Source organism: Crocuta crocuta, unplaced genomic scaffold, assembly GCF_008692635.1.
Source record: "Crocuta crocuta isolate KB4526 unplaced genomic scaffold, BGI_CrCroc_1.0 scaffold108, whole genome shotgun sequence".
Classification (NCBI taxonomy): Eukaryota; Metazoa; Chordata; class Mammalia; order Carnivora; family Hyaenidae; genus Crocuta; species Crocuta crocuta.
Window position 1 is genome coordinate 9,648,134 of NW_027532825.1, and position 26,594 is coordinate 9,674,727.

The window sequence follows — 26,594 nt, forward strand, 5'->3', positions numbered from 1 at the left end:
CGCGCTCTCCCAGTCTGCCATTGGGGCCATGTCCCAGCTTCCGTGTCCCCTTGCTACGCTCGCTGAAGACTGGCCTTGCCGTCCCTCCTGTGGGCCTTTGTCTTGATTTTTAAATTTCACAATGTCCGTGACCACCTACCCGCGGACGCGTCCCCAGAGCAGCATGCTTCCTTATCCGGGTGCCTCGTAATCGGTTCCACCTTTTGTTCTGTGGTCCCCAGAAGCTCGGCTCCCCCGTTGTGAGCTCCTCTTCTGCTCTCTCTCTAACCTCGCATCATTTTGTTTTGTTGTCTGTCCCATTTGGCAGCATAACTGTCCCTTCCGTCACCTAAGCCAAAGCTGGCTCTTCCTCCACGTCCACCCGGTCTTTCCTGAGTCCTGGTGATTTTCCCACTCGCCCTGCCTCTGCTCACAGACCGCTCCCTTTTCTGCTTTAAACCCCTTTGCAACCTGGTTGCCAGAATCCGCTGTTGAAAATACAGATTTAAAACCCTCGTATGATTTTCACCCTCTGCTATGTAAAGTCTAAGCTCCTTCGTGTGTGGGATGTGAGGCCCCCTTAGATCTTGCCCCCTCGTGTAGCTGGCTTCACGCCTGCCCCCTTCTGCTGGATGGGTGGTGTGTTGGAGGCGGCGCCTGGCTGTTTTTACTCACACCCTCTCTTCTGCCTGGATCCGACCCGCATCCTGCCTGCTCGAGCCTGCTCCCGTCCTGGGCCCTTGTCTGCTGGTGTGGGCATTTGGCATTTCTCTCTGGAACTGCTGCACATGTTGCCAGCCAGTCTGCTTTCCTGCAGATTTGCTTTCGCTCTGGTCCATCCACAGCACTTCTTTCTACCGAAAGCAATCTCCCAGGGGCGCCGGCGCTCAGTTGGTTGAGCGTCCAACTTCGGCTCAGGTCATGATCTCACGGTTCGTGGGTTCGAGCCCTGCATTGGGCTCTGTGCTGACAGCTCAGAGCCTGGAGCCTGCTTTGGATTCTGTGTCTCCCGTCTCTCTGCCCCTCCCCTACTCGCACACTGTCTCTCCCTCACTGAAAAATCAACATTAAAAAGTCAGTCCAGAAATTCAAATCTGATCACGTAATCCTCCCTAGAATTCTTTAGTGGTTCCCTGATGTCTCGAGGATTTGGGCATCCTCTCGTGCACCCTTTTCCCCACCTGCGTTCATCACCATAAATATTCAGGTGCTTCCTGTTGACCCGCCTTTCCAGCCTTCTCACCTGTCTCTTCCCCTGGGCGCAAACTGGATGCTCCCACCATATAAAACTACTTGTAGTTTCTTGGTTGTTTTTTTTTTTTTTTGGTCCTNGAGAGAATGAGCAGGGAGGAGCAATCCCAAGCAGGCTGCGCACCGATGGTGGGGTCAGATACACGAACCGTGCGAGCATGACCTGAACCAAGATCAAGAGTTGGAGGCTTAAACGATTGAACCACCCAGGGCCCCGACTTTGCCCTGCTTTTTACGGGACTCCATGCCTTTGAGCAAGTGGTGCTCACTCTGCCTGAAATGGTCTTTACCGCATCCTGTCCCATCTGCCTCAGGGTCTACTGTCTAACTCCTTCAAAGTTCAGCACAGCTGACCCCTGCCTGGTTCCAGAGGGTTGTAGAGATCTCCCATTTTAAGGGTACTCTCTGATTAATCAACCCTTTTAATCTGTATTCCTCGTTATACCATCACCTTTTAAGTTACACCTGCTTATTATCGAAGGCTATACAGGTGCTTTTTGTCTGTTGAATGAACCTCTGGATGAAACAGCATAGTGTGCCTGCTGGGAGACCAGACTTTATTGACACCATAATTAAACCAAGTTGGTCAAGGAGCTGACCGTGGGAACTGTAATCCGTGCTGACTTTTAGAATATGCGTTCTTAAAGTGATGGCCATGTTTCTATTTATGAAGTCTTTGATCCAGTTGAGAGTATTTTGGCTCTTAATTCTGGCCCCAGTTCTGCCACTGATTGACCATGTCCAGGGGGGTCCTATCAACTCCTGGGACTTCTTTTCTCAGGCGGAGTTAAGGGCACTCCCTGCTCTACTATTTCGAATACTGTAAAATGCTTTGTGAAACACAGATGATATTATACAGCTGACCACGTATAAGCCGTTTCCTTCATGGTGTCTGAAGGACTGCTTATCCTTTCTTCTGCTTGTTTACTTCCACAGAGTCCCTTCATTCAGAGTAAAAACAGTTATGCCCAGGGGACCGGATATGTCAGAAGAATTGGATGCCCAGTCTGCTAGTTTATAAAAGGAGTCAAGTTTCTATACTTAAATATGGAAGGGGTTAAATAAATTATGCTTATCCTTTGCTCATCCTGGATTTTAAGTGTTCTCAGGTTAAAAACACAGTATTTACAACTACTCAAGGCTTTTAATGGCTGGAATGAATCACATTAAAAAAATTTTTTTTAACATTTTTAAGAGAGACAGAGCATGAGCTGGGGGGAAGGGCAGAGAGAGAGAGAGGGAGACACAGAATCCAAAGCAGGCTCCAGGCTTTGAGCTGTCAGCACAGAGCCCAATGAAGGGCTCGAACTCATGAACCATGAGATCATGACCTGAGCTGGAGTTGGACACTTAACTGACTGAGCCACCCAGGCGCCCCTGGGAAGAATCACATTTAAAGGATTTGTATTTATCTTTGTGATTTCTGGTCAATTTTGCATTTTTTTGTTGTACTTTGAGTAGTCCGAAGCATTAGTAAGGGAAAGTATGACTCCTCGATAATTTCAGTAGTTAAATAGACTTTCTAAGACCTATACAGTTGTTTTGTCAAACTACTATTTTTTTTTAAGGACACGTATTTATTTCTAAAAGGCAATAGCAACAATTGATCTAATCCGAATGAAATGTTTTAGTAAAGAAAAGGTAGCTTGTTCCAGAAACCGCTGCATTTTTGTTCAGAAGTGTTCTAAAGGAATTATGGTTTCAGGTTGAAACTATCAAAATAATTATGTTTTCTTTGTTAAATATTTAATGAGTGAAAGTAGCAGTTTTGCAAGAGAAAAAGGGAAGACCTTAATATTCAGGTGTTGTGCATAGAACCTTTAAAAGTTTTGATAAAATCAAGTATAACTGGAAGTTCAAGAACGGCCTCTACAGCCGTGTTGCAGAATCACCAGGATTAAAGCATTTTAAGGATCCGAGCCCCCTTAGTTTTCTAACAAACTAAATACAGTATTTATGAGGAGGATCAATACCATCCAGTACTTGGGGCCCGGTGAGCTCTTAAGACTCATTGTTTTACCACAGCCCGTCGCAGACCGAAGCGGGAGTATTCATTTTTAGCTAGTAGCATGTGGGTTTTTTCTTCTATTCAAATACCGTCAGAGTGTCACCGCGGAGAAAAAATTACAACCATCCGAGCCATCCGAGTCCTCCGTTTCTGATTCGAATGTTCTGGTGCTTTGGAGGCAACGTCCCGGCTCGGTTTAAATATTCAGACTAATTTCCCCCTAGAATTACCTCTTGCCCCTTCGTTTGCAGGGCCCCCGCACCTCGCTTCCAGCAGACTTGCTGTCTGTGCCGGGTGTGGACTCGGCACGGCACCTGGTGCGTTCAGGCAGGCGTGCGCGGCCGAATCGTCATACCTAGTTATGTCTCCACACCTGATGTTTTATTAACCAGTATTGATTTTTTTACCCGGGGGACTTTTTTCTTGCTGGCAAAAAAAAAAAAGGCAACCTTGCAGGAGTGAAAGGCATTGGGGGGCGCATTTCTAATGAGCCCCTCTCTCCCTTTCTGTGGCTTCTCTTTAATGTAGCTTCATATTTTAAGTGCCCGGGCTGGAATTTCATTTTCAGCAATTGCATTTTGATAAAATCCTTTTAAACCTTGACATTCCATAAGGTTATTTCTCCTAAAGATTGTGCTGCTTGACTAAAACGCTTCGCAGCACCTGTAAATTTCAGCATTTCATTATAGGTTGCAACGAAGCATGTTCCCATGCAATGAAAGACCTAGAATTTAGAACATTTGAGTGATGGTGAAGGAGGTAAAAAGGAAGAAAAAAAATCTCCTGTCCTATTTCAGGTCGTCTTCGAGTTTCGTCATGTTTGTTTAGGGTTGGTTCAAAGAATTAAAGGACCGATGGGAGTCAAGAGCTATTTCCTATCAACTGAATAAGTAGCTCAGTCGTTATTTTGCGACCAAGGATTCTTTTCTGCATTAGAATATAAACATCTGCAGTCAGCGGTCCCCACTAACTTTTATACAGCATTTCGTGCTAACTGAAGACGTAAATGCTTCTGGGCTTTTTCATCTCCCAGCATGACTCCGACTTTGCTTCCTCAAAAATAATACTTGGTTGGGGCACCCGGGTGGCTCAGCTGGTTAAATGTCCAACTTCAGCTCAGGTCATGATCTCACGGTTTGTGGGTTTGAGCCCTGCATCGGGCTCTGTGCTGACTGCCAGCTCAGAGCCTGGAGCCTGCTTCGGATTCTGTGTCTCCCTCTCTTTCTCTCTGCACCTCCCTTGCTCACGCTCTGTCTCTCTCAAAAATAAATAAAAACATTAAAAAAAATTTTTAAATAATACTTGGTTGTTTGTGCACATGGGTATATATATTTGTTAAACTCACATGATAGTGCAGATTTACACACTTGCCATCAATGAAGGGGGGGTTTCATCATTCCCTTTTGACTTGGAGCTCAGCTGTAGGCTGGCCAAGCTTTTGCAGCTGTGTGTGGATTTGCTGCCTCCACCCACCAGGCATTGTGTACTGAGTGCAGGCACATCATCAGTCTTCCGTGGATGAGGGGCCTCCTGGGTCATTCTGACAGGCCGTGTGCACTCCTCCGGTAAAGGCAGCCCCGTTCCCTTCTTTCCCCGAAGCTGGGAACAAGCCTTCTCTGAGGCGTGTGCGTGTTCTGAGGCACCGCAGCTCACTTACGCGTTCAGAGTGCTGACTTTGACAATGGTTCACTTGCCAAATGTGCGTTCGTGGGCTCACTAATAAACTCACCCCTCTGTTCTCCTTGCAGTTTTTGGCACTGGGCACACATTACGGCAAGGTCTATTTACTCGACGTCCAGGGGAACATCACTCAGAAGTTTGATGTAGTGAGTATACGGCGTAAACTCCTGTGTGAACGAAACTTCGTGCTGAAATGTTATGCTTTACAGTATTAGTTTTAGCAGCGTGTTGGAATAGTATAAAGAAAGGGTCTCTGTCAGTTAATCGGAGTGCTTAAACGTCACACTGAATTTTACGGTACATGCTAAAAATTATAAAGGTGAACATAAAAGGAAAGAGGTTTATATATATACAGACATTTTGTCTTTTGACTGAGTATCTTTTATATGTGAACTCCATTTACAAATCTTTATAAATGCACTGAATTCTAATTTTTGAGTTGATTAGAGTCATCCATTTGGCTTTAAATGCTATTTGAAATATTTCTGTGTGTTCGTTTTAAATTAGAACAGTGAGAAATATCTAGGCGAATTGTTATTAAAAGAAAAAAAACACTGCTTTTATTAGTGAATGCTGGTCTTGAGTTACATAATTTACATACTTCCTTAAAGTGGGAAGCCCCCTCATTTGGTCTGTTGTAAGTCTCTGCCCCACCACCTTCTCTAGATGACGAATATAACTGGAGACTGACCGATCACCTTGCTGGTTCAGGTTATTTTTCCTGCATACATGCAGCTGATATTTTATCTGACTGTTTTGTTGCTTGGTCTCCTAGGGGATTATATTGATTGAAAGTGAAGAGCTGGGCTTCTTAATGTATTAATTGTGATTCGGAATCACTGAGGACGAAGGAAATGTTGAATTTGAAGCTGTATTTTGGTCTTTAAGATCTACCTTGACAGTTTCAAGAGCATCCATGCTTCTGTGAATGTGAACGTTTGGGGTGAACAAGGTGCTCGTTTTAAGGGGCAGGTATCACTTTTTCAAAGACTGCATCAGCACCTGTTGAAAGATCTATTATAAGGGATTGGTGTAGTTTATAAAAGAGACCAGAGTTTTTGATTTGGGGCACATTGTGTCTGAAAGGAGTAGATTCCTTTGTTGTACTTAAAAGACACTGAATGTCGATGGATTCTTTGGAATAGTCCACAAAAGGGCCTTATGTGCACTAACGATGCTAATGTATCAGGCAGATTGAGGGTTCCGGTTTTGCTTCAGCATCTTTCAGACCCTGAGGAGTATATTTTTGATCCTCCATATACCTCCTAGACACCTATCTTGGTGACTTAAACATCTGTTCTTTCCGTTGCCATCCATTAAAGCATGTAGCTGGTGCTGGGGGAGAGCTCTTTTTTGTCACGTTACCTGTGTCTCCTCACCTATAAAACAAAAATGAACACAAACAAATCGAAAAACAATAACAAAAAAATTCCTCCTGTCTCGTCTCTTGAACCTCCTGCTCCAGTTTAATGAATATCTGACCCTCTGCATCCAAATCAATCTTTTAAATCCTGTATAGAAATTGCGGTGCTTGGGGTGCCTCGGTGGCTTGGTCAATTAAGCGTCTGACTCCATTTGGGCTCAGGTCGTGATCTCCCGGTTTGGGGATTTGAGCTCTCCTCGGGCTCTGTGCTGTCAGTAGAGGAGCTCGGGATTCTGTCTCTCTCTCTCTCAAATAAGTTAAAGAAAGAAAAGAAACTGAAGTGCTTGATTGTTGAGGTTTATGGACATACCTGCTGGTTTGATTGCCAAAAGAGAAACCAAGAAAAATATCATAGGAATTTATTCGTGTATTAGTTCACTTACTCATTCCGTCAGTCCTGTGTCTGCTCAGTATAAGCCTTCACTTATCTCTTCTCTCATGTCAGTTGTATCCGGTATGTCCCATAGCCTCTTTCAGGTATTTATTTCAGGTGTCGTTTCTAAATCTGCCCACATGATTTTTGTGTTTCGGTTTTTTTTTTTTTTAATCTTCCCATATGACATCTTCAAAAATGAAGTTCTCTAGAAACTTGCCCACTCCCACTTTTTTATTTTTTTTTTTGGCAAGGAGAGGAGGATGGTTTGGTGGTATTTTATTTACCTTCTCAAAGATTTTTTTTTTAATTTTTATTTATATTTGAGAGAGAGACAGTGTGAGCAGGGGAAGGTCAGGGTCAGAGAGAGAGGGAGACACAGAATCTGAAGACAGCCTCCAGGCTCTGAGCTGCCAGCACAGAGCCCGACGCGGGGCTCGAACCCACAAACCACAAGATCATGACCTGAACCGAAGTCGGATGCTTAACCGACTGAGCCACCCAGGCGCCCCTACCTTCTCAAAGATTTACCATCTCAAAGATTTCGATCGTCTTCTGTTAAGGTTTTTCATGAGACTCTGGCTTCTTCATGATCATTACCATAGAAGGCGTACGACTTTCAGGTGACAAGTTTCTTATTGTCCTCTTTTGAATAGAGCCTTCATGTATAGCTTTTCAGTGGCATTTTTCCCTTTAGTACTTTCCTGTTTCTGATGATGTGATTGCTCTGTGGGCTCTGTACCACTTTTTTTTTTTTTTTAAGTTATTTTGAGAGGGAGAATCTGTGTGTGTACATGAGCAGGGGAGGGGTAGAGAGAGAGAGAGTCCCAAACAAGCTCTGCGCTGTCAGTGCAGAACCTGTGAACTGTGAGATCATGACCTGAGCCAGGAGCAAGAGTTGGACACTTAACTGACTGAGCCACCCAGGTGCACCTGTGTCCTTCCTTTAAAAAAAAAGTATTCTTTCAGTTCTAAAAATACTATGATGGGGGCGCCTGGGTGGCTTAGTCGGTTAAGCGTCCGACTTTCGCTTAGGTCCTGATCTCGCGGTTCGTGGGTTCGGGCCCCGCGTCGGACTCTGTGCTGACTGCCAGCTCAGAGCCTGGAGCCTGTTTCAGTCTGTGACTCCCTCTCTCTCTCTGACCCTCCCCTGCTCACACTGTCTCTCTCTCCTAGAAATAAAAAAAAAAAACCTTAAAAAAAAATAAAAAATAAAAATACTATGATGACTTGAATTTGCTGGTTTTCTTCAAATGTAATGATTGCTGTTTTAATCCAAAGCTTTATTCTTCATTAGAAGTACAATAAGAGTGAACAAATATTTTCAGAAATTAATGAAGAAACACTCCTGACTTTAGTTGTCAGTTCTGAGAATAGTTTAGACAAATTAAAATTAGAGAAAATAATAATCTCTCATGTTTGCATAACATTCATTTTCTCAAGAAAGATCTCTTTACTGCATTCACTGCATTTATAGTTTTGATTGCAGTAGTTTTGTTTGGCAGGGGGGTGGGGGCACGGAGGATTCTCTAACAAAGTTTCCTGAGTGATTGTGCTGTCTGAGCTGGGATAGAGTAATTGCTCTGGAAGCCCAATGTGACTTTAAATACATATGATGTAAAAGAAAATAACTAAATAAATCCTTCTGCATGTGGAAGAAAGATATTTCTCTACAGTTCCACTTGAAGGTATATATTCATTACAACTGAATGCAGCATTTAGTTCACACATGTGTGCACGTGCACACGCACGCACACACACAAGTATATAGAAGACTGTTATAGTAGCTCGATTCATAATAGCTCCAAACTAGAAACAACCTAAATATTCCTCAGTCATAGAATGGATAAGCAGATTGTGGTAGATTCAGGGCACTTGAAAAGAACAAACTGCCTGTACATGTAACAACATACATGAATTGCACAGATTTAACGTTCAGCTAAAGAAACCTTCCACAAATGTGTATGTGTTGTAGGATTCCTTTAACGTGATGGTCAAGGAAAGGTGAAACTGACTTGTGGTGCTAGAAGTCAAATGTTATTTGAACTGGGAGAGAGCACAGGAGAATCTGGAAAATGATGATAATCTCTGTCATGATGGTTTCACACACACACACACACACACACACACACACACACACAGGTAAAAATCACTGAACTATATATTTGAAATTTGTGCTCTTTAGTCTGTATGAGTTATACCTCCATAACATTACTACACACACACATACAGAAATACCTATATACTTGTCTGTGTCTTTGACCTTGAGCAAAACTCATATTATCCTTTGTCTGTTGAAACAACCCTTTTCTTTCCTCAGTTCTAAATACCAGTAAATTTAAGTTGTTTCCGGGATCTTTATATGAGTGGATCATGCCTACCACTGTATATTCATACAATGATTACATAAAAGCGTAGGCAGAGAGGATTCTGTGTTCCCCTGCCGTCTATGATCGTGGTTTGTTGGTGGAGAGTGAAGACCACTGAAGTGCTACTTTATTTTGCATGTTGATATTGAGATTTCAGAACACTTAAAAGGATATTCAGATCGTTAATGTTTTAACCACATGTGCTTTTTAGAGGTTATTTCTACATATAGCTTTATGTTAATTCAGACTTACTTGATAAAGTTCACTCCTTACCTCCCAGAGTAAAATGAAAATAGTCCTTGCTTCTCCTATAAAAGTACTCAGGTTGCTATGAAAATTGCCTTTAAGATAGATCGGGCCTATACTCCCTCGAATAATGGTGGTCTCCATGCTTACAAGGTGTATGACATCTGACTTCAAAATTCTTAGAGGATCGGGGCGCCTGGGTGGCTCAGTCAGTTAAGCGTCCGACTTTGGCTTCGGTCATGATCTCACAGTTCGTGGGTTGGAGCCTCGCATCGGGCTCTGTGCTGACAGCTCAGAGCCTGGAGCTGCTTCGGGTTCTATGTCTCCCTCCCTCTCTCTCTGCCCCTCCCCTGCTCACACTCTGTCCCTGTCTCTCTCTCTCTCTCTCTCTCAAAAATAAACATTGGGGGGGGTGGGAAAAAGACAAAATTCTTAGAGGATCTCAAAGATGTTTGAAATTTCCACGTAGTATTTATGCCCATATAATGCCATTAAGTCATCATAATTACTTTCTCTTTAATAGCTTCTGCTTTCCTTAAAGCATATTAATGTTAAGGCTTACTAATTAGGAGAACCTACTTGGAAGCAATGAGCAAATTATTTCGGAGCATTATTCCGTATGTTTTAAGTCTTTATTCTTTTAAGTGTGCTAGAGGGAGAGCAGAGAATTCCACTGACTGGACATAAATTTCTTCTGTTTACCTTTATGTGTTTTTCTTCCTTGAAATAGAAAACGCCCCAGCTTTGCTGTCAGGGCGTCTTGGCAGGAGACCTCAGATAAATACCTGTAACGTGGATGTTACAATAGGAAAGGGATGAGAAAACAAAATAAAACATTTTGTATTAAGATAAATACCAGGTTTTAAATTAAATCTCTTATGAGGTGGGTTCAGGATTCTCCTTGAACTCCCGATAGCTGAGTCTATTGATGTTTCTATTCCTGTTTTTTATTTAGGATTAAACGAATACACTGTGTTTCCTACAGCTAATCTTTTGTATTTCCTCATGTTCATATGACGTTAAATAAAAGAAAATCCCAGATCTCTATCAAACCTTAAGTACGTCACCGGACGGTATCTTAACATCCCTTCTGCTGGGGGGTCTGTTTCTGTCTCCCCTGCCCCCGCCCCCCCCACCTCCTTCAGTCCCCTCACTACCCCCGAGAACACTGGAAGCTCCTCGTGAGTTCTCGGGTAGACTTCTTGCTCTAGCTCAGCACTCAAGACCCGGTTTGGTCTTCTGGCCCCACCTACCTTTGTGATCTTCATTTGGGTTTCTTTCTCCTCCGGTCATTCTGATCCCCTGGCCATTTTGCGTATTGCCTTGGGCGTGTACGCGGCCTTCTAGGCTTTTACCGCATCTCGCTGGCCTGCTCCTCCGTGAGTTCCATCCTTTCTGTAGCGTGGGGGCCCTAGATTGCTGTCCTGAGGGCCCTCTCTCTGAACCTCTGTGTTCTTGCTGCTTTATTTGTACTGTTAGCCTCTCAGAGGGTCAGTCCAGCTTCTCCTTCATATATATGTTTAAGGTTTAGGAGAGCAGGGGCTGTGTCCTCTGCTATGCCTCTCTCGTCTTTCTCCCCCTCGCTCTTTTCTTTGGGACTGTTTATTACCCAGTGAACATATATTGGCTGATAATATCATCTTGAAACATACCCACAAAACTGGCTATTTATCTGTCCTTACTTAAGCTCTCATGAGAGCCTTTGGAGGCAGATCTCTGCTCGCCTGTTTATTTTTCAACCCCCCGCTCCCCATTTGGATTTATGTTTAGGACTTTTTATGTTGAGATGTGAACCTTAACTCCTACTTTTAAAAAGTAACCCTTTTATTTCATAGTACTTATCAGCTGGCTGTCAGATACTCAGATTTTTCCTAGTTGCTACGGGTAATTCAGAAAGTCATCAGAGTTTAGAAGCTGAGGACGCTTANGGTAAGGAAGCCTGGAGGGAATTGGGCTTGAGCCACTTAGGTTCTGTCTTCCCTGCCTCTGTGCTTGTCTGGATTGTCCTGGGCCTCCCTCACATGGAGGTCATTCCAGGCCTGTGACTTGGGCCATCTTTGAGATTGCACCCCCCTGGCCTTCTGCGTTCTTTGGCTTAGAGGAACTCCTCTCTGATACAAATCAGCTCCCTTTTCCTCTTTCCTGTGTGTCAAGACCTAAGTGTTTGCAAGATCATCCATCTTTATTTCCCGCTTCGGGAAACGAAGTGCTCCCCTCCCCCGCCCCCTTTGTTCATCTGCTCCCGGAAGCATAGAGTTCCTTTCAGCTTCTTAGACTGCGGTTTTTATATTCACAGACATCTTGTATCCTTCACGTGATGTGATCTCCTCCTCCTCCTCCATGTTTTTGCCACGTCTTCAACGTCCAGTACTTGTGTTGAGTTATGAGACTAGAATAGTAATATTCTAGTATTAGAATAGAATGTGAGCTTCCTGAGGGCAGTTTCTGTGTGCAGTTTACCCGTGTGTCCTTGGTGCTCAGCCTAAAAACTGGCAGATAGGGAGAGACTGATACAAGTTGTCTGAACTCTGATAGTTCCAAATCTGTAAAATGCCTTGTATGTGGACTACCTCCCAGACAATCAGGAGGTTTTTACACCTTCCTTTGCCACATCCAGATGGGTGTGTGTCCATTACGGGAGATCATATGGACATGACCATTTCTTTGAGCGTTAATACTGATACTTCAGGCTCATTCATACTGTGGCCAGGATGACATTGGGCTGACTGGTGATTAATAGAACCTTCGAGCAGATCGAAAAACAGAAGCTATCCTTGAACAAAGAAATTCTTCTCACCCCTTGGTCTCGTGGCGCGTAGCCACCTGACGTAAATCCCATCTGTAATATGTTCTTCCAGATGCGGCATCATTACTTGGGAAGCATGTATCCTTTGATGTTATCAGAGTGGCACTTTGTTGGCTGAAATGTATCAGTGTCTGTGATACCTGTCTAAGACTGATTGACAGGTCTCAGATTCTTAGGTGTTTAAAAAATCTGCCTTCTATATTTGGACTCAGTATTTTGAGTGATAAGAAATGTGTCAAATGAGTTGAGAATTACTTAAGTGGAAATCATTCTGACAGACTCCAGGGAAAATCCTATTTCCAGTTTTCTGCATTTTTTGCATTAAATCATCTCCAGTTTGTGGTTTATTTATAGGTATCTTGGTAACTTTGGTAGCATCTGTGCTTAGAGGTGGCTAAGAAAACATTCAACTTCAAGTGGAAGCAATTAAAGCATTATACTTACAAAAAATTGTAATATATGACTTTTTATTGGTAACTACATTTGGACAAAGACGTCTTAAGTAGCTGAAGTTTAAAGTATTTCTTCACTGAATGAAATCACCCTGTTACTTCACACATTTCACAAAGTCAGGGTTGAAGTGATTGTAACTTTCCAGAAAATGAGTCTGAACTGGGTGGGGACTGGGGCCTGGCAGAAAATCTGTGGATTCCATTCTACAGTACAGGGGACCCTCTGTTCTGGTGCTTCCTTCTTTGGGGGTCGGGCACGTGTTGCAAAGTGAGCACGTTGAAAGGATTATAAACAATGTGGAGACTCAGAAGGTGTGATTAGCTTTGCAGGTGGGAGAAAGTGAAAATTTGAGATGAATCTTGAAGGGTAGATAAGCAGTTTTTGATTGTCAGAGGGGGTCTGGACAGAGGGATGCAAGCTTCATATGAAATGGAATCTGAAAGGGCACTTACCACAGCCTTTTTATCTACATATAGGTTTGTTTTTTTCCCACTAGTAGCTTGAGAATCGGAGAGCGGAAAGGGAGGAGTGGTGAAATGCAGTGAGAGAGACTTTTTCGGCAGGTGACCAAAGGGGAAAGAAAAGGGAGTATTTTCACGGTGACTGGCTTTGGAGTTGCGTGTGTTTAGGAAACTAAATGAAACCATTATAGTGATGCTGAATCAGATGTCATGGACCAGGAGGCAGGGACTCCTGTGTGGGTGAGGTATGTTTAATAACAAATAATTTCTACCTTGAGTTGGTGGAATATTACTTTTTCCTTAAACAAGCTCTCATTTTCTGTTCGAAGAGCTTTGTTTTATCAGCCTTCTCGAGAAATTCTTTATTTGGCTAAAATTGCCAGGTAGTTTTCACTTGACACAATCATGATATATTGTGATAATTGGGAACCTACGGGATGTTTTGTTCATCTCCCTACCCAGGACCTGAGATTCTTCAAAAGCGTTCTTGTCCTTTGCTTGTTCAGTCCTTATTTTACACCTCCAGTAAGAAGAAGCTTACTCCTTCCGGGGCGGCTATCAGCTCTTAACATTTTAGATTTTGTCAGTTTAACTGGTAGCAAGGAAAGAACATTCTTATTAAAACTAAATACAGTGGAATAATACCACTAACAGCCTCTTAGAATGGCTAAGACATGACAGAGACTGACCATACTAGGTGTTGGTAAGCCACGTAGAAAAACTCGCATACGTTACTGGTGGAAATGGAAAATGGTATAACCATTTTGGAAAAGAGTTTAGCAGTTTTCGAAAACAGTAAACATATGCCTACCACGTGATCTGTTCCTTTTACCCTGAGGAAACGGAAGCATGTGCTTGTACAATGACTTGTACGTGAACGTTCACATCAGCCCTGCAGTGGAATGCATCTGTATGCCCATCTCCAGGGGAGCGGATCAACAAAACGTGGTGTACCCATACAATGGCATTCTCCTTATCAGTAAAAAGGAACTACGGGTGCATGCTGTATAACATGGATGATTTTCAGATCTGTTCTGTTAAGTGAAAGGAACCCATACTACAAAGCCTACATGTTATATGGCTGCATTTTATATAAAATGCTGGAAAATGCGTCTATAGTGGGGAAAAAAGCAGATCAGTGATTGCTTTGAGATGGGCAGAGGGCTTCTGAAGTGGTGTGAGGTAACTTTCAGGGCAGATAGATTCATTATATGAATTTTGGTGAAGGTTTTACGAGTACATATACACGTCAGGACTGATCAAATTTACACTTTAAATATGTGCGGTTTATTGTATGTCAATGGTATCTGAGTAAAACCGTTAAAAAAAAAAAACAGTAAAAAGACAAGCTACAGAAAAAATGGAATAACGTGTTCCTAAGAGGTAATCTTTACATATCAAAATATTTGTTATTTCCATTTATGCAACCCTAAATTGTTGGGTATGTGTTAAGGTGCTTGACGTTGTAAATGGCACCATACAGGATGGGGTCTAGGTTATCTAATTATTGGCTGCTTTGGCTTTTCTTTAAATTGAGTAAAAAAAAAAAAAACACTTATTACAAATTTTTATTTTTTAATTGTTATTTTTTAATGTTTATTTATTTTTGAGAGAGAGAGACAGAGACAGAGATGGAGCAGAAGCAGAGGAGGGGCAGAGAGAGAGGGAGACACAGAATTCGAAGCAGGCTCCAGGCTCTGAGCTGTCAGCACAGGGCCCAATGGTGAGGCTTGAACTCATGAACTACGAGATCATGGCCTGGCTCAAAGTGTGATGCTTAACCAACTGAGCCACCCTGGGGCCCCAACTTTTATACATTTTTCTGTAACATCTTATTTCTGACCAATGAAATACAGCAGGGGGGAAAGTACCCAAAGTTTATCTTATTCATGAGAAATAGAATTTTACCAATATTATATTATTATTATAATATAGTAAAATATTATTTTCCTGTTTTTGTTCTATTTGCATAAGTAATACATGTTCTGTGTTACAGATTCCTTTTTGGGGCAGGTACCACCTTTTATAGAAATGATATAGTAATCGAGTGAAATCACTAGATAGGTAAGGATTTGACGTAGGATAAAACAGGCTTGTTTGAAGTAATGGAATGTGCTAAGTCTCTTGTTTGGGTACATCTTCCTAGTTAGCAGAAAGTCTCCCCACATTTTGTTAAATTTTTTTTAGAAGAGTTTTATCTCAGAGTATTAAGTGCCCTGTGAGGTAGCAGGGTAGTCTAAAAATCGAATTACATTTTACTTTAGTGGAAAAAAATTAATCTATCAGGGCACTTTGGTTGCTCAGTGTTGGAAACCCAGCACAGCCAGGCTTAAACCACAGAGGGTTTTACCAGCTCCTGTTGTAAGTCAAGGTGAAGTGGGGACGTCGGGCTTAGATGTTGTCTTGCGGCAGCATCTTTGGGATAGGCTCTTTTCATCTAGTGGGCGTTCTGGTCAGCCCACAGTCCAAGTCTGATGTCACAAATCCTCGTAAGTGAACTCGGACTCCTTCAGTAACTTTACCTGCCGGGCCTGGTGGGGTAGATCGTTCTACCTGAAGCTGTTGCTCCAGTTGTTTTAATAGGCTACTCCGTTCAGGCCTGAGTTAGAAGTAGGAACTGGATGGGGGAAGGGTGAGCCCTGCTCTAATAGAACCAGTTTCTTAAAGAAAAAAAAGTAACCTGCCTGTTACTGTCTGTTACTGCCTGGAGCTCACCAGGCACCAACTTCCCAGTGTCTTGTACGCTCACTGAACTGTGCTCAGTCTAGGAGTGACCCTGGGGTGGGCGGAGGGGTCTGGTGACTGAATTTTCCTTTGAACACATCCTTTGAGGTGAAATCACTGGTTCAAGACTGTGAACACTTCTACAGTTTTCCTACAGATTGCTGCATTTCAGTATACTTAGATGATGCCAAACTACTCCCAGCAGCCCCTCTATGAGAATGTGCTAGTGTATCTTGTCTCCAGCGTTAGGCATTCTCATTCAGAAATTCTTTGCCACCTAGATTTCCAGAAAACGGGAATGTATTGATTTACTTTGTATTTTTCTGGTTACTAATGAGGCTGTTTACTCTTTTGAGAATTGTTAATTCATATACTCTGTCAGTATCTGTGTAAAGTTCTAAATTGATTTGTAATTAAAAAGGTCACCGTTTACAAGGAAAAATAACAACGTTGGTCAGGGAGGATCATGTGATGGCTCAAAATCTCAGAAGTCGCCAGCAAGTCAAATTTAACACTTGCCAATACATCTTTCTATCAAATGAAATACTAATGATTTGCTCTTAGGACAATGTGCATTTTCACCCTCCCTTAGTACTTTAAATCTGAACTTCATTGGTTTTGTTCATTCACTTGTTTTGATTTTTTAAGTTCTATAAAACCTGTAATCATAAGGCGCTTATAGTCTATTTTAATTACATATTTTTGTTCAAATATCACTTCTACAATGAGCTCTTATAGATCAATAAGGAAAACACACACAACCCCTGGAAAGAAACTGGACAAACAGATGAACAGGGAATTCTCAGATGGAGAAGCCCAGATGTCTCCAATAACCCCATGAAAAGACAGCAGTTTCTCTAGTACTCCTGGGATAATCAGGAAAATGTGGCATTATCTCAATCATAAGATACCATTTTACCCTCTTCCGTTCAGCAAAACATTTAAAAGTCTGCTGAGTACCAGACAGAGACACTGGTGGTGGGCCAGGGAATTGGCCTCCTCAAGTGGCAGACAGAAGAGCCTGGACACATCTCCTTGCCAGAAACAGGGACAGATGCCTTCGAGTCTGTTTATCTTTATCTTTAAAAAATTTTTCTAAGTTTTATTTATTTATTTTGAAAGAGACAGAGACAGCGTGAGCAGGGGAAAGGTAGAGAGAGAGGGAGAGAGAGAATCCCAAGCAGGCTCCGCACCATCAGCACAGAGCCGATATGGGGCTCGAACTCACACAGCCATGAGATCATGAAACCTGAGCCACCCAGGCACCCTTTATCGTTTAATTCCACCTTTGTGGTATTTCAGTTCAGAAGTTTTTTATCTGATTGCAGCCATTATATTAATCTTCTCATTTAGAGTCCATGTTTTTATGTCTTTGGGGAGAAAAATTTGTTTGAATCTTTGGAGAGTCACAAAGCTGTCCTTCTGTGTATAAAGTTTTCCTTCTCACACTTAACTTTCTCTTCCTCAAGAAAAAAAAAATCTCACTGTGCTATGAGGAGAAGGATTTATTCCTTGGTATGAAGATGGAGTCTGTCGTTCTTCCCTTGCCAGGAACAAAATCTGTCTACAAAAATTTCCTACCCCCTGAGCCTACCAGTTTCTCATTTTCTTTCCCCTGAAAGTTTTGACTCGGTTGCATTATTGGAAGTGCAGCTACCCCAGAACAGCGGTGGAAAGAGATGCATTGGTGGGTGGTCGGAGATGAAGGCTGATGGGCGTAATGCCCAGCAGGAGGGAGGCTGGCCAGGCTCTGGGGGTGGGAGGTTGTGGTCCTGAGGCGGGAGAGAGGCGGCGTGGCCCTGTGGCCGCCAGCCGGGTGTGGGGTCCGTCTCCTGGCTTCCGTTCTTGCACCACGTTCAGTAGTTTAGGCATGCTACTTAACCTTCCTTGCACTTTCTTTCTCTGAAATGTAGAGCATAGTCTCACCCCTGGTCAGTATGATTCATTTGAGGATTATTTGAGATCGGCATGTAAAGTATTTGGTGCAAGGCTCAGTATTAACTACCATGAGGAATGGGATCAGGCCAAGCGTCTGATTGCCCCAGCATTTACGGCACTTCAGGAAGAGAGCTGTTATTTTTTTTAATTCATTTATATGATGGGCTTTAACAGTGTTCATGGTGTATAGGACATGCAAAAATGGAAGAGGGAGAAACAGAGGAAAGGAAAAAACGGAAAAAAGAGAAGAAAGAGAAACTTAATACTCCCATTTTTAAACTTTTTTTTTAATTTTTTTTTTTAATGTTTTATTTATTTCTAGGAGAGAGAGAGAGACAGTGTGCGCAGGGGAGGGTCAGAGAGAGAGGGAGTCACAGACTCTGAAACAGTCTCCAGGCTCTGAGCCGGCAGTCAGCACAGAGCCCAACGCGGGGCCCGAACCCACGAACCGCGAGATCATGACCTAAGCGAAAGTCGGACGCCTAACCGACTAAGCCACCCAGGCGCCCCAATACTCCCATTTTTAGACTGATTTTGCTGGCTGCTCCATCCGATCCTTTATTTGGGGCGTCGGGTACTTTTTTTTTTAATTTTTTATTTATTTCTGAGAGAGAGAGAGAGACAGACAGTGTGAGCAGGGGAGGGGCAGAGAGAGGGGGAGGCACAGAATCCGAGGCAGGCTCTAGGCTCTGAGCTGTCCGCACAGAGCCCAATGCCAGGGCTCGAACCCACGAACCGTGAGATAAAGACCTGAGCCGAAGTCGGACGCTCAACCGACTGAGCCGCCCAGGCACCCCATCAGGTACCTTTTATAGTGTGTCACAAACAGGTCCCCAGTGCAGGTCCGGCGAGTTGACTTCAGGAATTTCTTTGCAGTGTTAGAGACCTCACAACTTAGTTTACAAGGTGCTCTTTTTGAGAACTGGTGAGAGAATGCCATCTACTTGGGAAAGTGCCCTGATGGAGAATTGAGAAAGCCATGCTTTTACACTGGAGAGCATTCTGACAGTCTCCGTAGCGAGAGTACAGTCACACTGGTGAAAGTTTAAATGGTCTTTCCTCCTCTTTATGAAAAATAAGTTAGGCATTTTCTATCCGATTAATAACTCGGTCTCTGTTATTTAAACCGTACGTGCTAGCCTTTTTAGGCAAGTGATTCTCCCCTCCCCCCAAACCCACGGAAGCACCAAGCCTTTACTTTCTCAAATGCTGTTTTTAGGCAAATAGAGTACATTAGCTTTGTTGCTGTTTCTTATTATCCGTTATTATAAGTGAAAGAAGGAGGAGGTAAGAACATCTTGGCTCCCACCAGATTTTTCCTTTATCGTCAGTGGTATTAGGAACTTGCCAGTCAAGAAATGATGCAGGATTATCTGTGGGCTCTGGCAATGTGTCCACACAGCTCTGCGGTCGGCATGGATTTGCGCTCTCTCGGGCTTTCTGCACCTGCTTTTGTTAATGAAGTTTGTCCTTCAAGGTCTGCGATAGCAGATGCTTAGGACTTGGCCGGTCAAGGGGGAGGCCTCTACGACTTAATTAAAACAATGTTTTGTCATGTTTTTTTTATTTTTGAGAGAGAGAGTGAGAGCGCGCGTGGGGAGGAGGCACAGGATCTGAGGTAAACTCCAGGCTCTGAGCTGTCAGCCCAGAGCCCGACGCGGGGCTCGAACTCACAAACTGCGAGATCATGGCTTGAGCCGAAGTTGGCGCTTAACTGAGTGAGCCACCCAGATGCCCCTAAGACTTACTTTTAAAGAATAGTAATATGCTTGTTCTTTCTCTATAGTCATACAGTTACAGGGATGATAGCCGCATTTCTGTTATACTAACTCTTATAGAAAAAACTTATTTTATGCTCAGGGCAATGTGCTCTGGGGGGAAAAAACATGAATTTTGTTTTCTAGAATTGTAGCATTAGAACCCTGTAGGCTAGGAACCTCGGGGCCATGGCCGCATGCAGAGGACACCTTACTCATTGTGTCCCCCTTCAGCCAAATTTACCTGCGTGGTAAAACATCCGGGTTTATTTCTACACTAAATAATTATGTGAAGTAACAGACAAGTTGGCTCATACGATGCATGGATGCCTCTGTGTCATGAATTACTGTTGGGACAGAAGGAACCACCCTGCTTCTTCCCTGCTGGGTCCTGGCTCCCTGGCCTGACAGCACCAAACTGCCTCCAGCAAGGTCCTGCCTTTGAATTAGACCATGTGTCTTCCAGAAGTGCTCGTTCCTTTATCTGGCGGCTTGAGTGGGCCCGAGGAGCTATAGTCTCTTTCTGAATCTAAATCCTGCGGCCAGGAAAAAGCCCGTCTTCTCCAAACTGCAAAGACGAGGCCCCTCCAGGTCCATGATGGATACCCTGTCTTCGGGGGGCCCCGGCCTCTTCCCCCCTTGGGGTTTGCTTCCATCTCTGTGATGCTGACCCTCCCTCATGTGCCTCCATTACCTCGTACATCCCCTAGATCCTTTTCTGAGCTTCTTCGTGCTTTTGCTCGCTCTTTATAGAGCCCCCACTCTTGGTCAGAGCCCTTATTGGATCTCCCCTGGGTTACTGCGGCGAAACCCAGCCAGTCTCCCTGCCTCACGTCCCCCCCAGTCCGTCCTTCACACAGCTGCCCGAGTAATCGTCCCAGAGGTGCTTGGATTTTGCTTCTCTCCCCCAGAAACCCTTCTCGCTGCTCCCGTGACGGCGCGGAATAAAACAGAGCCCCTCTCTTCAGCCCTCAGGCTTCCGCTGTCTCCGCTCCAGCGTCCCCGCTCGCTCTGGCCTGCACCATATCCAGGCCTTGTCTGTTTCCTCTTGCTGGAATGTGCGTTCCTGTCTTTGCCTTTGGAATGCCCGGCGGCCCGCTGTCTTCGTGACCGCTTTCTCCATGGCCCCCAAGGAAGCAAGCCCTTTCCGTCTTAATTCACCGATTGCTTCTTACTCCTTCAGTAAAGCTTTTGTCAGGAGGTGCAGGGGCTCTAGAGAATGATAGAACGCGGCCCCTGGTCTCAGGCCCGTGGCTGTGGAGCTGCTTAGCATGAATAGCGATCTGGAACGTAAGGCGCTAGATGCTAAGGCAGGAGTGTCACGAGGTGCTGCAGTCACAGCCTCTGTCCGCAGACGCCTTGCAGGCAGGCACTGCTGGTCCATTCTTTGCTTCATCCTCCTCGAATCTTGGAGGCGTTTTGGTAACATTAGTTACCCTTTTGTTAAATGCATTTATTGTTGTTTTTCTTCTGCGTTATTCCCGTGCAGTGCCCAGATGGCTTCGTGTTTCTGTCCCGGACCCAGCTTTCCTTTTTCTGTCACTCCTTCCTTTGCTCCTTTGTTGGGTACACGTATACATAAGGAGATTATTAACTCAGTGGAAGAACGGATATTTTTATTCCTTATCAAACTTCATACATTGTATTTCACCGGTTTGAAAACTGTCTGTTGTATTTCTTTCCAGGTCATTTATGTATGTAAGAGACGTTTGTTCCTAACGGTGGTGTTCGGGCGACACAAATTGTTGTATGACGGCGTCTCAAGCGCAACACAGTATCTGGGAGCCAGCAGGCGCTCAGCAGTTCTTCTAGCACAGGGCACTGGAAAGAGAAACTTTGCCGGCTCCTCACGCTGTTGCTCAGACTGATTTCCTATTCAGGTTTCCTCACTCAGCTGCCAAAGTCAGTGTTGGAGACGGCCACCCGAGGCGTCCCAGGGAGACTTCTCCAAAGCGTCCGCTCTGGATTGTCCAGCCAATGGTGTCGCGTGCTCTGGGGAAAACGCGCTCGGCCTCCAAGGACAGAGGGGAGCTGCACATTCGGAGCAGCCCCCCGGAGGTCACGGCCTTAAGCCTGACCAGCGCTTCCGGGGTTTGCACGCCTCGTAAGGGCAAGGACCCCCTTCCCCGGGCATCTGGCACAGCCGCTGGCAGGTGAATGAAAGACAACGGAATAAATACATAGTAGAAGTTGACCAGAAGCCTGGTTTTCGCCTTTTACCGAAGCGGTGTTTTAATCGGTGCCCAGCTTGTGAAGGGCTGTGTCGAGGCCCCGTTGTGTGCGGGGATGTGGAAGGCACCGGCAGACACTGACGTTTAGCAGAAGGAAAACAGCTCTAGGAATCAGCAGCACGCCGGCTTCTTAGGAGGCAATCCCTTCCAAATCCTCCCCGTGCTTTTAAAGGTTGTTAGGATTTAGAGGGCGGACGTCCGTGTAAGTCTTCTGCAGGCTGGAAGGCCGTTCCGTGCTCCTGCCTCTGGGAGGCTGCACCGTCTGAGGTCGCAGGGGGAGCCTTTCACCGGCGGGCCGTGCCTGGGGGCCGTGGGTGCCGGGCATCAGGCCTGGGCAGCAGCCTGGGCTTAAAGGGGTTGAGTGAGGTTGCAAATGCCGCTATCAGTTTACAGCATTGAAGTCACAACCAGCGTGGTCTTCTGGGGGAGGAGGTTAAAACTCCTAATTTGAGGATACTCTTAAAAGGTTAAAGTACTTAGGGGCACTTAGCTGGCTCAGTCAGTTAAGCATCCCACTCTTGATTTCAGCTCAGGTCATGATCTCGCAGTTCATGGGTTCAAGTCCCGCATAGGGCTCTGCACTGACCATGTAGAGTCTGCTTGGGATTCTCTCTCCCTCTCTGTCTTTCTCTCTCTGCCCCTTTCTCTCTCTCTCTCTCTCTCTCTCTCTCTCTCTGTCTATCTCACTGTCTCTAATAAATAAACTTTAAAAAAAAAAAAGAGGTTACAGTATTTAGGAATGTTTCAGTGGTGCTCAAAGGCTGATTTATAAGTATTCCTACAAATGCAGATTTGAGCTCAAGTGTTAAAACAGTCATGACACTATGAATGGACAAAATCCTTTTCTTTTCCAACACGGTGACTCTTCTTGAGAACTTCTTTCCACTCTGCTCGTTCCCAGATGAGTTTTTCTCTTCTTTTAGATTATTTTCAAGGTGTCAGAGTTGAAATCATTTTCTAGGGACATTGTTTTTGTAATAGGGAATTTCAGCTTTTGATCTCCAAATTGAAGCTCATGCAGGCTCAATCTAAGTGACAAATTAGAGATACTTAAGTTATTTTTTCCTACCAATCTGTATTCTTGTGGAAGTTATAGAATATTTATTAAGGCTGTCAGGAAATATAGACCGTGTACTCTGTGTTTTAAGGTGATCATTTTATAGGTACTCCGTTTTGCAGCAACAGAGGAAAGCTTGATAAACCATAAAGCGACTCAAAGCATAGCGGCCAGATTGAAGTCACTGAAGAACACCTTCAGTAGATGATGATATTGGGGGAGTGATTCGGAGTCCCTGCATTAGGAATACAGTGGACATTACCTCAAAAAGCAGACCAGTAATTGTGTCCCACTAAAATAGCCGTCAGTATGTCCAGCATTTTAACTACCATGTTATAACTAAAGGTATTACCTAAACCACTTTTCACTTAGAGATCATCTTTGCTTATATAATAGGTTAGTACTTTGAGAATATGTGACTTCATTTCTTCATGCTTTATTACAGTGTAATTGATGTATAATGTTATGCAAGTTTATGGTGTAGAGTCTTATGATCTGATACACAGATACATCTCAAAATATTTACCACAGTAAGAATAGCTTTGGCCTCACAGGATTATCGTTTGATGATGTTGTTATGGTGAGGGTGTTAACTCTTATAACAGCTCTCAAGTAAGTACTGTTAATGTACTTCAGACGGTACCTCAGATCCCCTAAACTTCATCTTATAACTTCATCCCTTTGACCAACATCTCCCTATTTCCTCACCCCCAACTCCTGCGGCCACCATTTTACTCAGTTTCTGTGAATTAGATGTTTTTAGATTCCACATACAAGTGAGATCATAAAGTATATTTGTCTTTTTCTGTATGACTTATTTCACTTAGCTTTATGCCCTCAAGGTCCCTCTGTGATGTTGTAAACAGCAGGGTTTTTTTGTGTGTGTTTATTTATTTTCAGAGAGATAAAGAAAGCACAAGCGAGGGCGGGGCAGCGAGAGGGGGCGGGGAGAGAGAATCCCAAGCAGGCTCCACACTGAGCATAGAGCCTGATGTGGGGCTCGATCCCATGAAAGAGAAGATCATGCCCTGAGCTGAAATCAGCAGTCAGACGCTTAGCCAATTGAGCCACCCAGGCACCCCAGCAGGATTTTTTTTTAATGGATGCATAATGTTCTATATGTATGTATGTACACACACACACACACCACATTTTCTTTTTGCATTCATGTGTCCGTGGACACTAAGGTTGTTCCCATATCCTGGCTATTATTAATAATGCTTCAGTGAGAGTGGAGGTATAGATCTCTTGGAGATCCTGACTCATTTCCTCTGGATATATACCGAGAAGTGAGATTGCTGGACCATGTGGCAGTTCTAGTGTTAATTGTTTGAGGAATCCCCACACTGTTTTCCGTAGTAACTGTATCAATTTACATTCCCACCAACAGCCGCACTAAGGTTCCCTTTTCTCCATATTCTTGCTGGGCATTTGGTATCTCTTATAAATAGCTGTCCTAACAGGTAGGAGATGGTAGTTCATTGTGGTTTTGATTTGCATTTCCGTGGTGATTAGCGATGGTGAACACCTTTCACGGGCCTGATGGCCATTTGTAGGTCTTCTCTGAAGAAATGTCAATTTAGGTCCTCTGCCCATTTTTAAGTCAGATTGTTTCCTTGCTGTTGAGGTATGTGAATTGCTTATATATTTTGAATATTAACCCCTTGTGAGATTTGTGGCTTGTAAATATTGCCTTCCATTCTTTAGGCTGCCCGCCTTTTCATGTTGGTGACCGTTTCTTTGCTGTGCAGAGGCTTTTCAATCTGCTGTAGTTCTGCTCGTTGATTTTTGGTTCTGTTACTTGCGCTTTTGTCGTCACATACAAAAAAAAAAAAAACATTGCCAAGACTGTCAGGAAGCTACGTTTTCCCCCTATGTTTTCTTCTAGGAGTTTTAGGGTTTCCTAGCTTACCTTTAAGTTCTTAATTCATTTTGTGTGTGTGTGCGTGTTTTTTTTAATGTTTTATTTATTTCTAGGAGAGAGAGACAGCGTGAGCAGGGGAGGGTCAGAGAGAGAGGGAGTCACAGACTGAAACAGGCTCCAGGCTCCGAGCTGGCAGTCAGCACAGAGCCCGACGCGGGGCTCGAGCCCACGAACCGCGAGATCATGACCTAAGTGAAAGTCGGACGCTTAACCGACTAAGCCACCCGGGCGCCCCTCTTAATTCATTTTGAGTTAATTGTCGTCAGTGATATAAGATAGGGGTCCGATTTCATTACTTACACATGAATATGAATTTCCCTGCCATTTATTAAGGAGACTGTCCTTTCCTCTTTGAGTATTCTTGAAATGCTCAGGACTAAATGACTATATGCGCAGGGGGTTATTTCTGGCCTCTTGATTTTGTTGCATTGCTCTGTGTGTCGGTGTTTATGTGAGCACCATAATACCGGTTTGACCAATAGAGCTTTGTAACATAGTTTGAAATCAGGAAGTATGATGCCTCCAGCTTTTTCTTTCTCAAGCTTGCTTTGGTTATTTGGAGTCTTTTGTGGTTCCATATAAATTTTAGGAGTTTTTTTTTCTATTTCCCTGAAAAAGGATATATTTTTGAAAATATAAAGTTTTGAGTGATGATCAGTCATCTTGTCATTTTAGAATAAGGAATAGTTCAGCCACATCATCGTATAAAATTTGAAATGTAACTTTTACACCTTTGTGCCCCCTTTCACCACTCCCCTCCCCCCCCCCTTTTTATTCAGAGTGGAAAATAATAACTTTGTAGCTTCTTACATTTTCTAATTATTTCTCAAGTTGAAATGAATTGCTACTGACAGAGTATTTTCCTTCCATCTACACAAACAGCAGTGTCTGTTAAAAGCTGGATTATTGTATCAAGAGCCTCATATTAATGTAGTTATTAAATCTTAGGGAGGAGGATCATCTTTAACCCCTCACAAGAAAACCGTTTTCTTGCATACTCGTTTGAACGGTAAAACGTATTATGGTCAGGATCATGGGGAAATGACTGCCAGCTGTGGACCGTCAGCTTGTCTTTAAGCCTGATATTGAGTATTGAAAACCCGAGATGAAATCTTAGAGCCACAGAGGAAAATTTGAGAGTTTATCGTTAAAGGTTAGGTTGTTCTGGCCATAGAATAAGTCAGCGAGAAAATAGATGTTTGCTTTGCAGATTTGCAGAAAACCCACAAGGAGGTGTATTTTTCAGAGACTTCTTAAATCCAGCTGGCGGTCTTGCTCACCTCAGGGTGTATCGTCAGGGGAGGTCAAAATAAGCAGTAAAAAGAGCTTTTCCCGAGTATGAAAGAACAGGCGTTTGCTTTTCACACGTGTAATGTAAGTGCAGCTTGCTTGCTAACTGTGACTAAAGACCATGAGCCTGCATGGCTGACCATGTGGATGTTGGGCTTGCTAACTAGTGGATCTCAGAGAACAAAAATGAAATCCATCTTCTGTTTCTTATTCATTCCACTCCGTGTCCATGGGGACGCAGCATTTGTGAAGGAATCAATTATCCATTTGTTAGTCAGAGGAGCCTTACAAATTATACATTAGCAGATTGATTTCTTAGGTTCACTGTTGGGGGACTGATAGCTTAAGGTGGGATGATGAGGAGCGTCGGGGGAAAAGAAGTTGCCACAAAGAACACCATTAAAAGCAGCTTTCGAAATGACCGTGAATTTATTCCTAATTGAAGAGCTGACATAATCCATACTAAGTGTATTTATTTGCAGCATTTTACATTAGGTGATTGATTATCACATGAGGTGTACGTGTTGGTGATTTTGCCTTTTCTTTAAATTTAAGAACTTGGGACCACCTGTAGTGGACTTGGCCTTAGAAGGGATGTGCTGATCCTCACCCCCTCCCGCTCAC

The 26,594-nt window shown here is 43.7% G+C and overlaps 1 protein-coding gene across 1 annotated transcript in view; it reads left to right on the forward strand.

Moving 5' to 3' along the window:
• The window catches only part of VPS41 (VPS41 subunit of HOPS complex), a 184,738-nt gene that overhangs the window by 45,396 nt on the left and 112,748 nt on the right, over positions 1–26,594 (forward strand). The window contains exon 4 of the mRNA XM_077781123.1: positions 4,987–5,064. Within this exon, the coding sequence (XP_077637249.1) occupies positions 4,987–5,064 (78 nt within the window). The remainder of the gene's footprint in view (positions 1–4,986; positions 5,065–26,594) is intronic.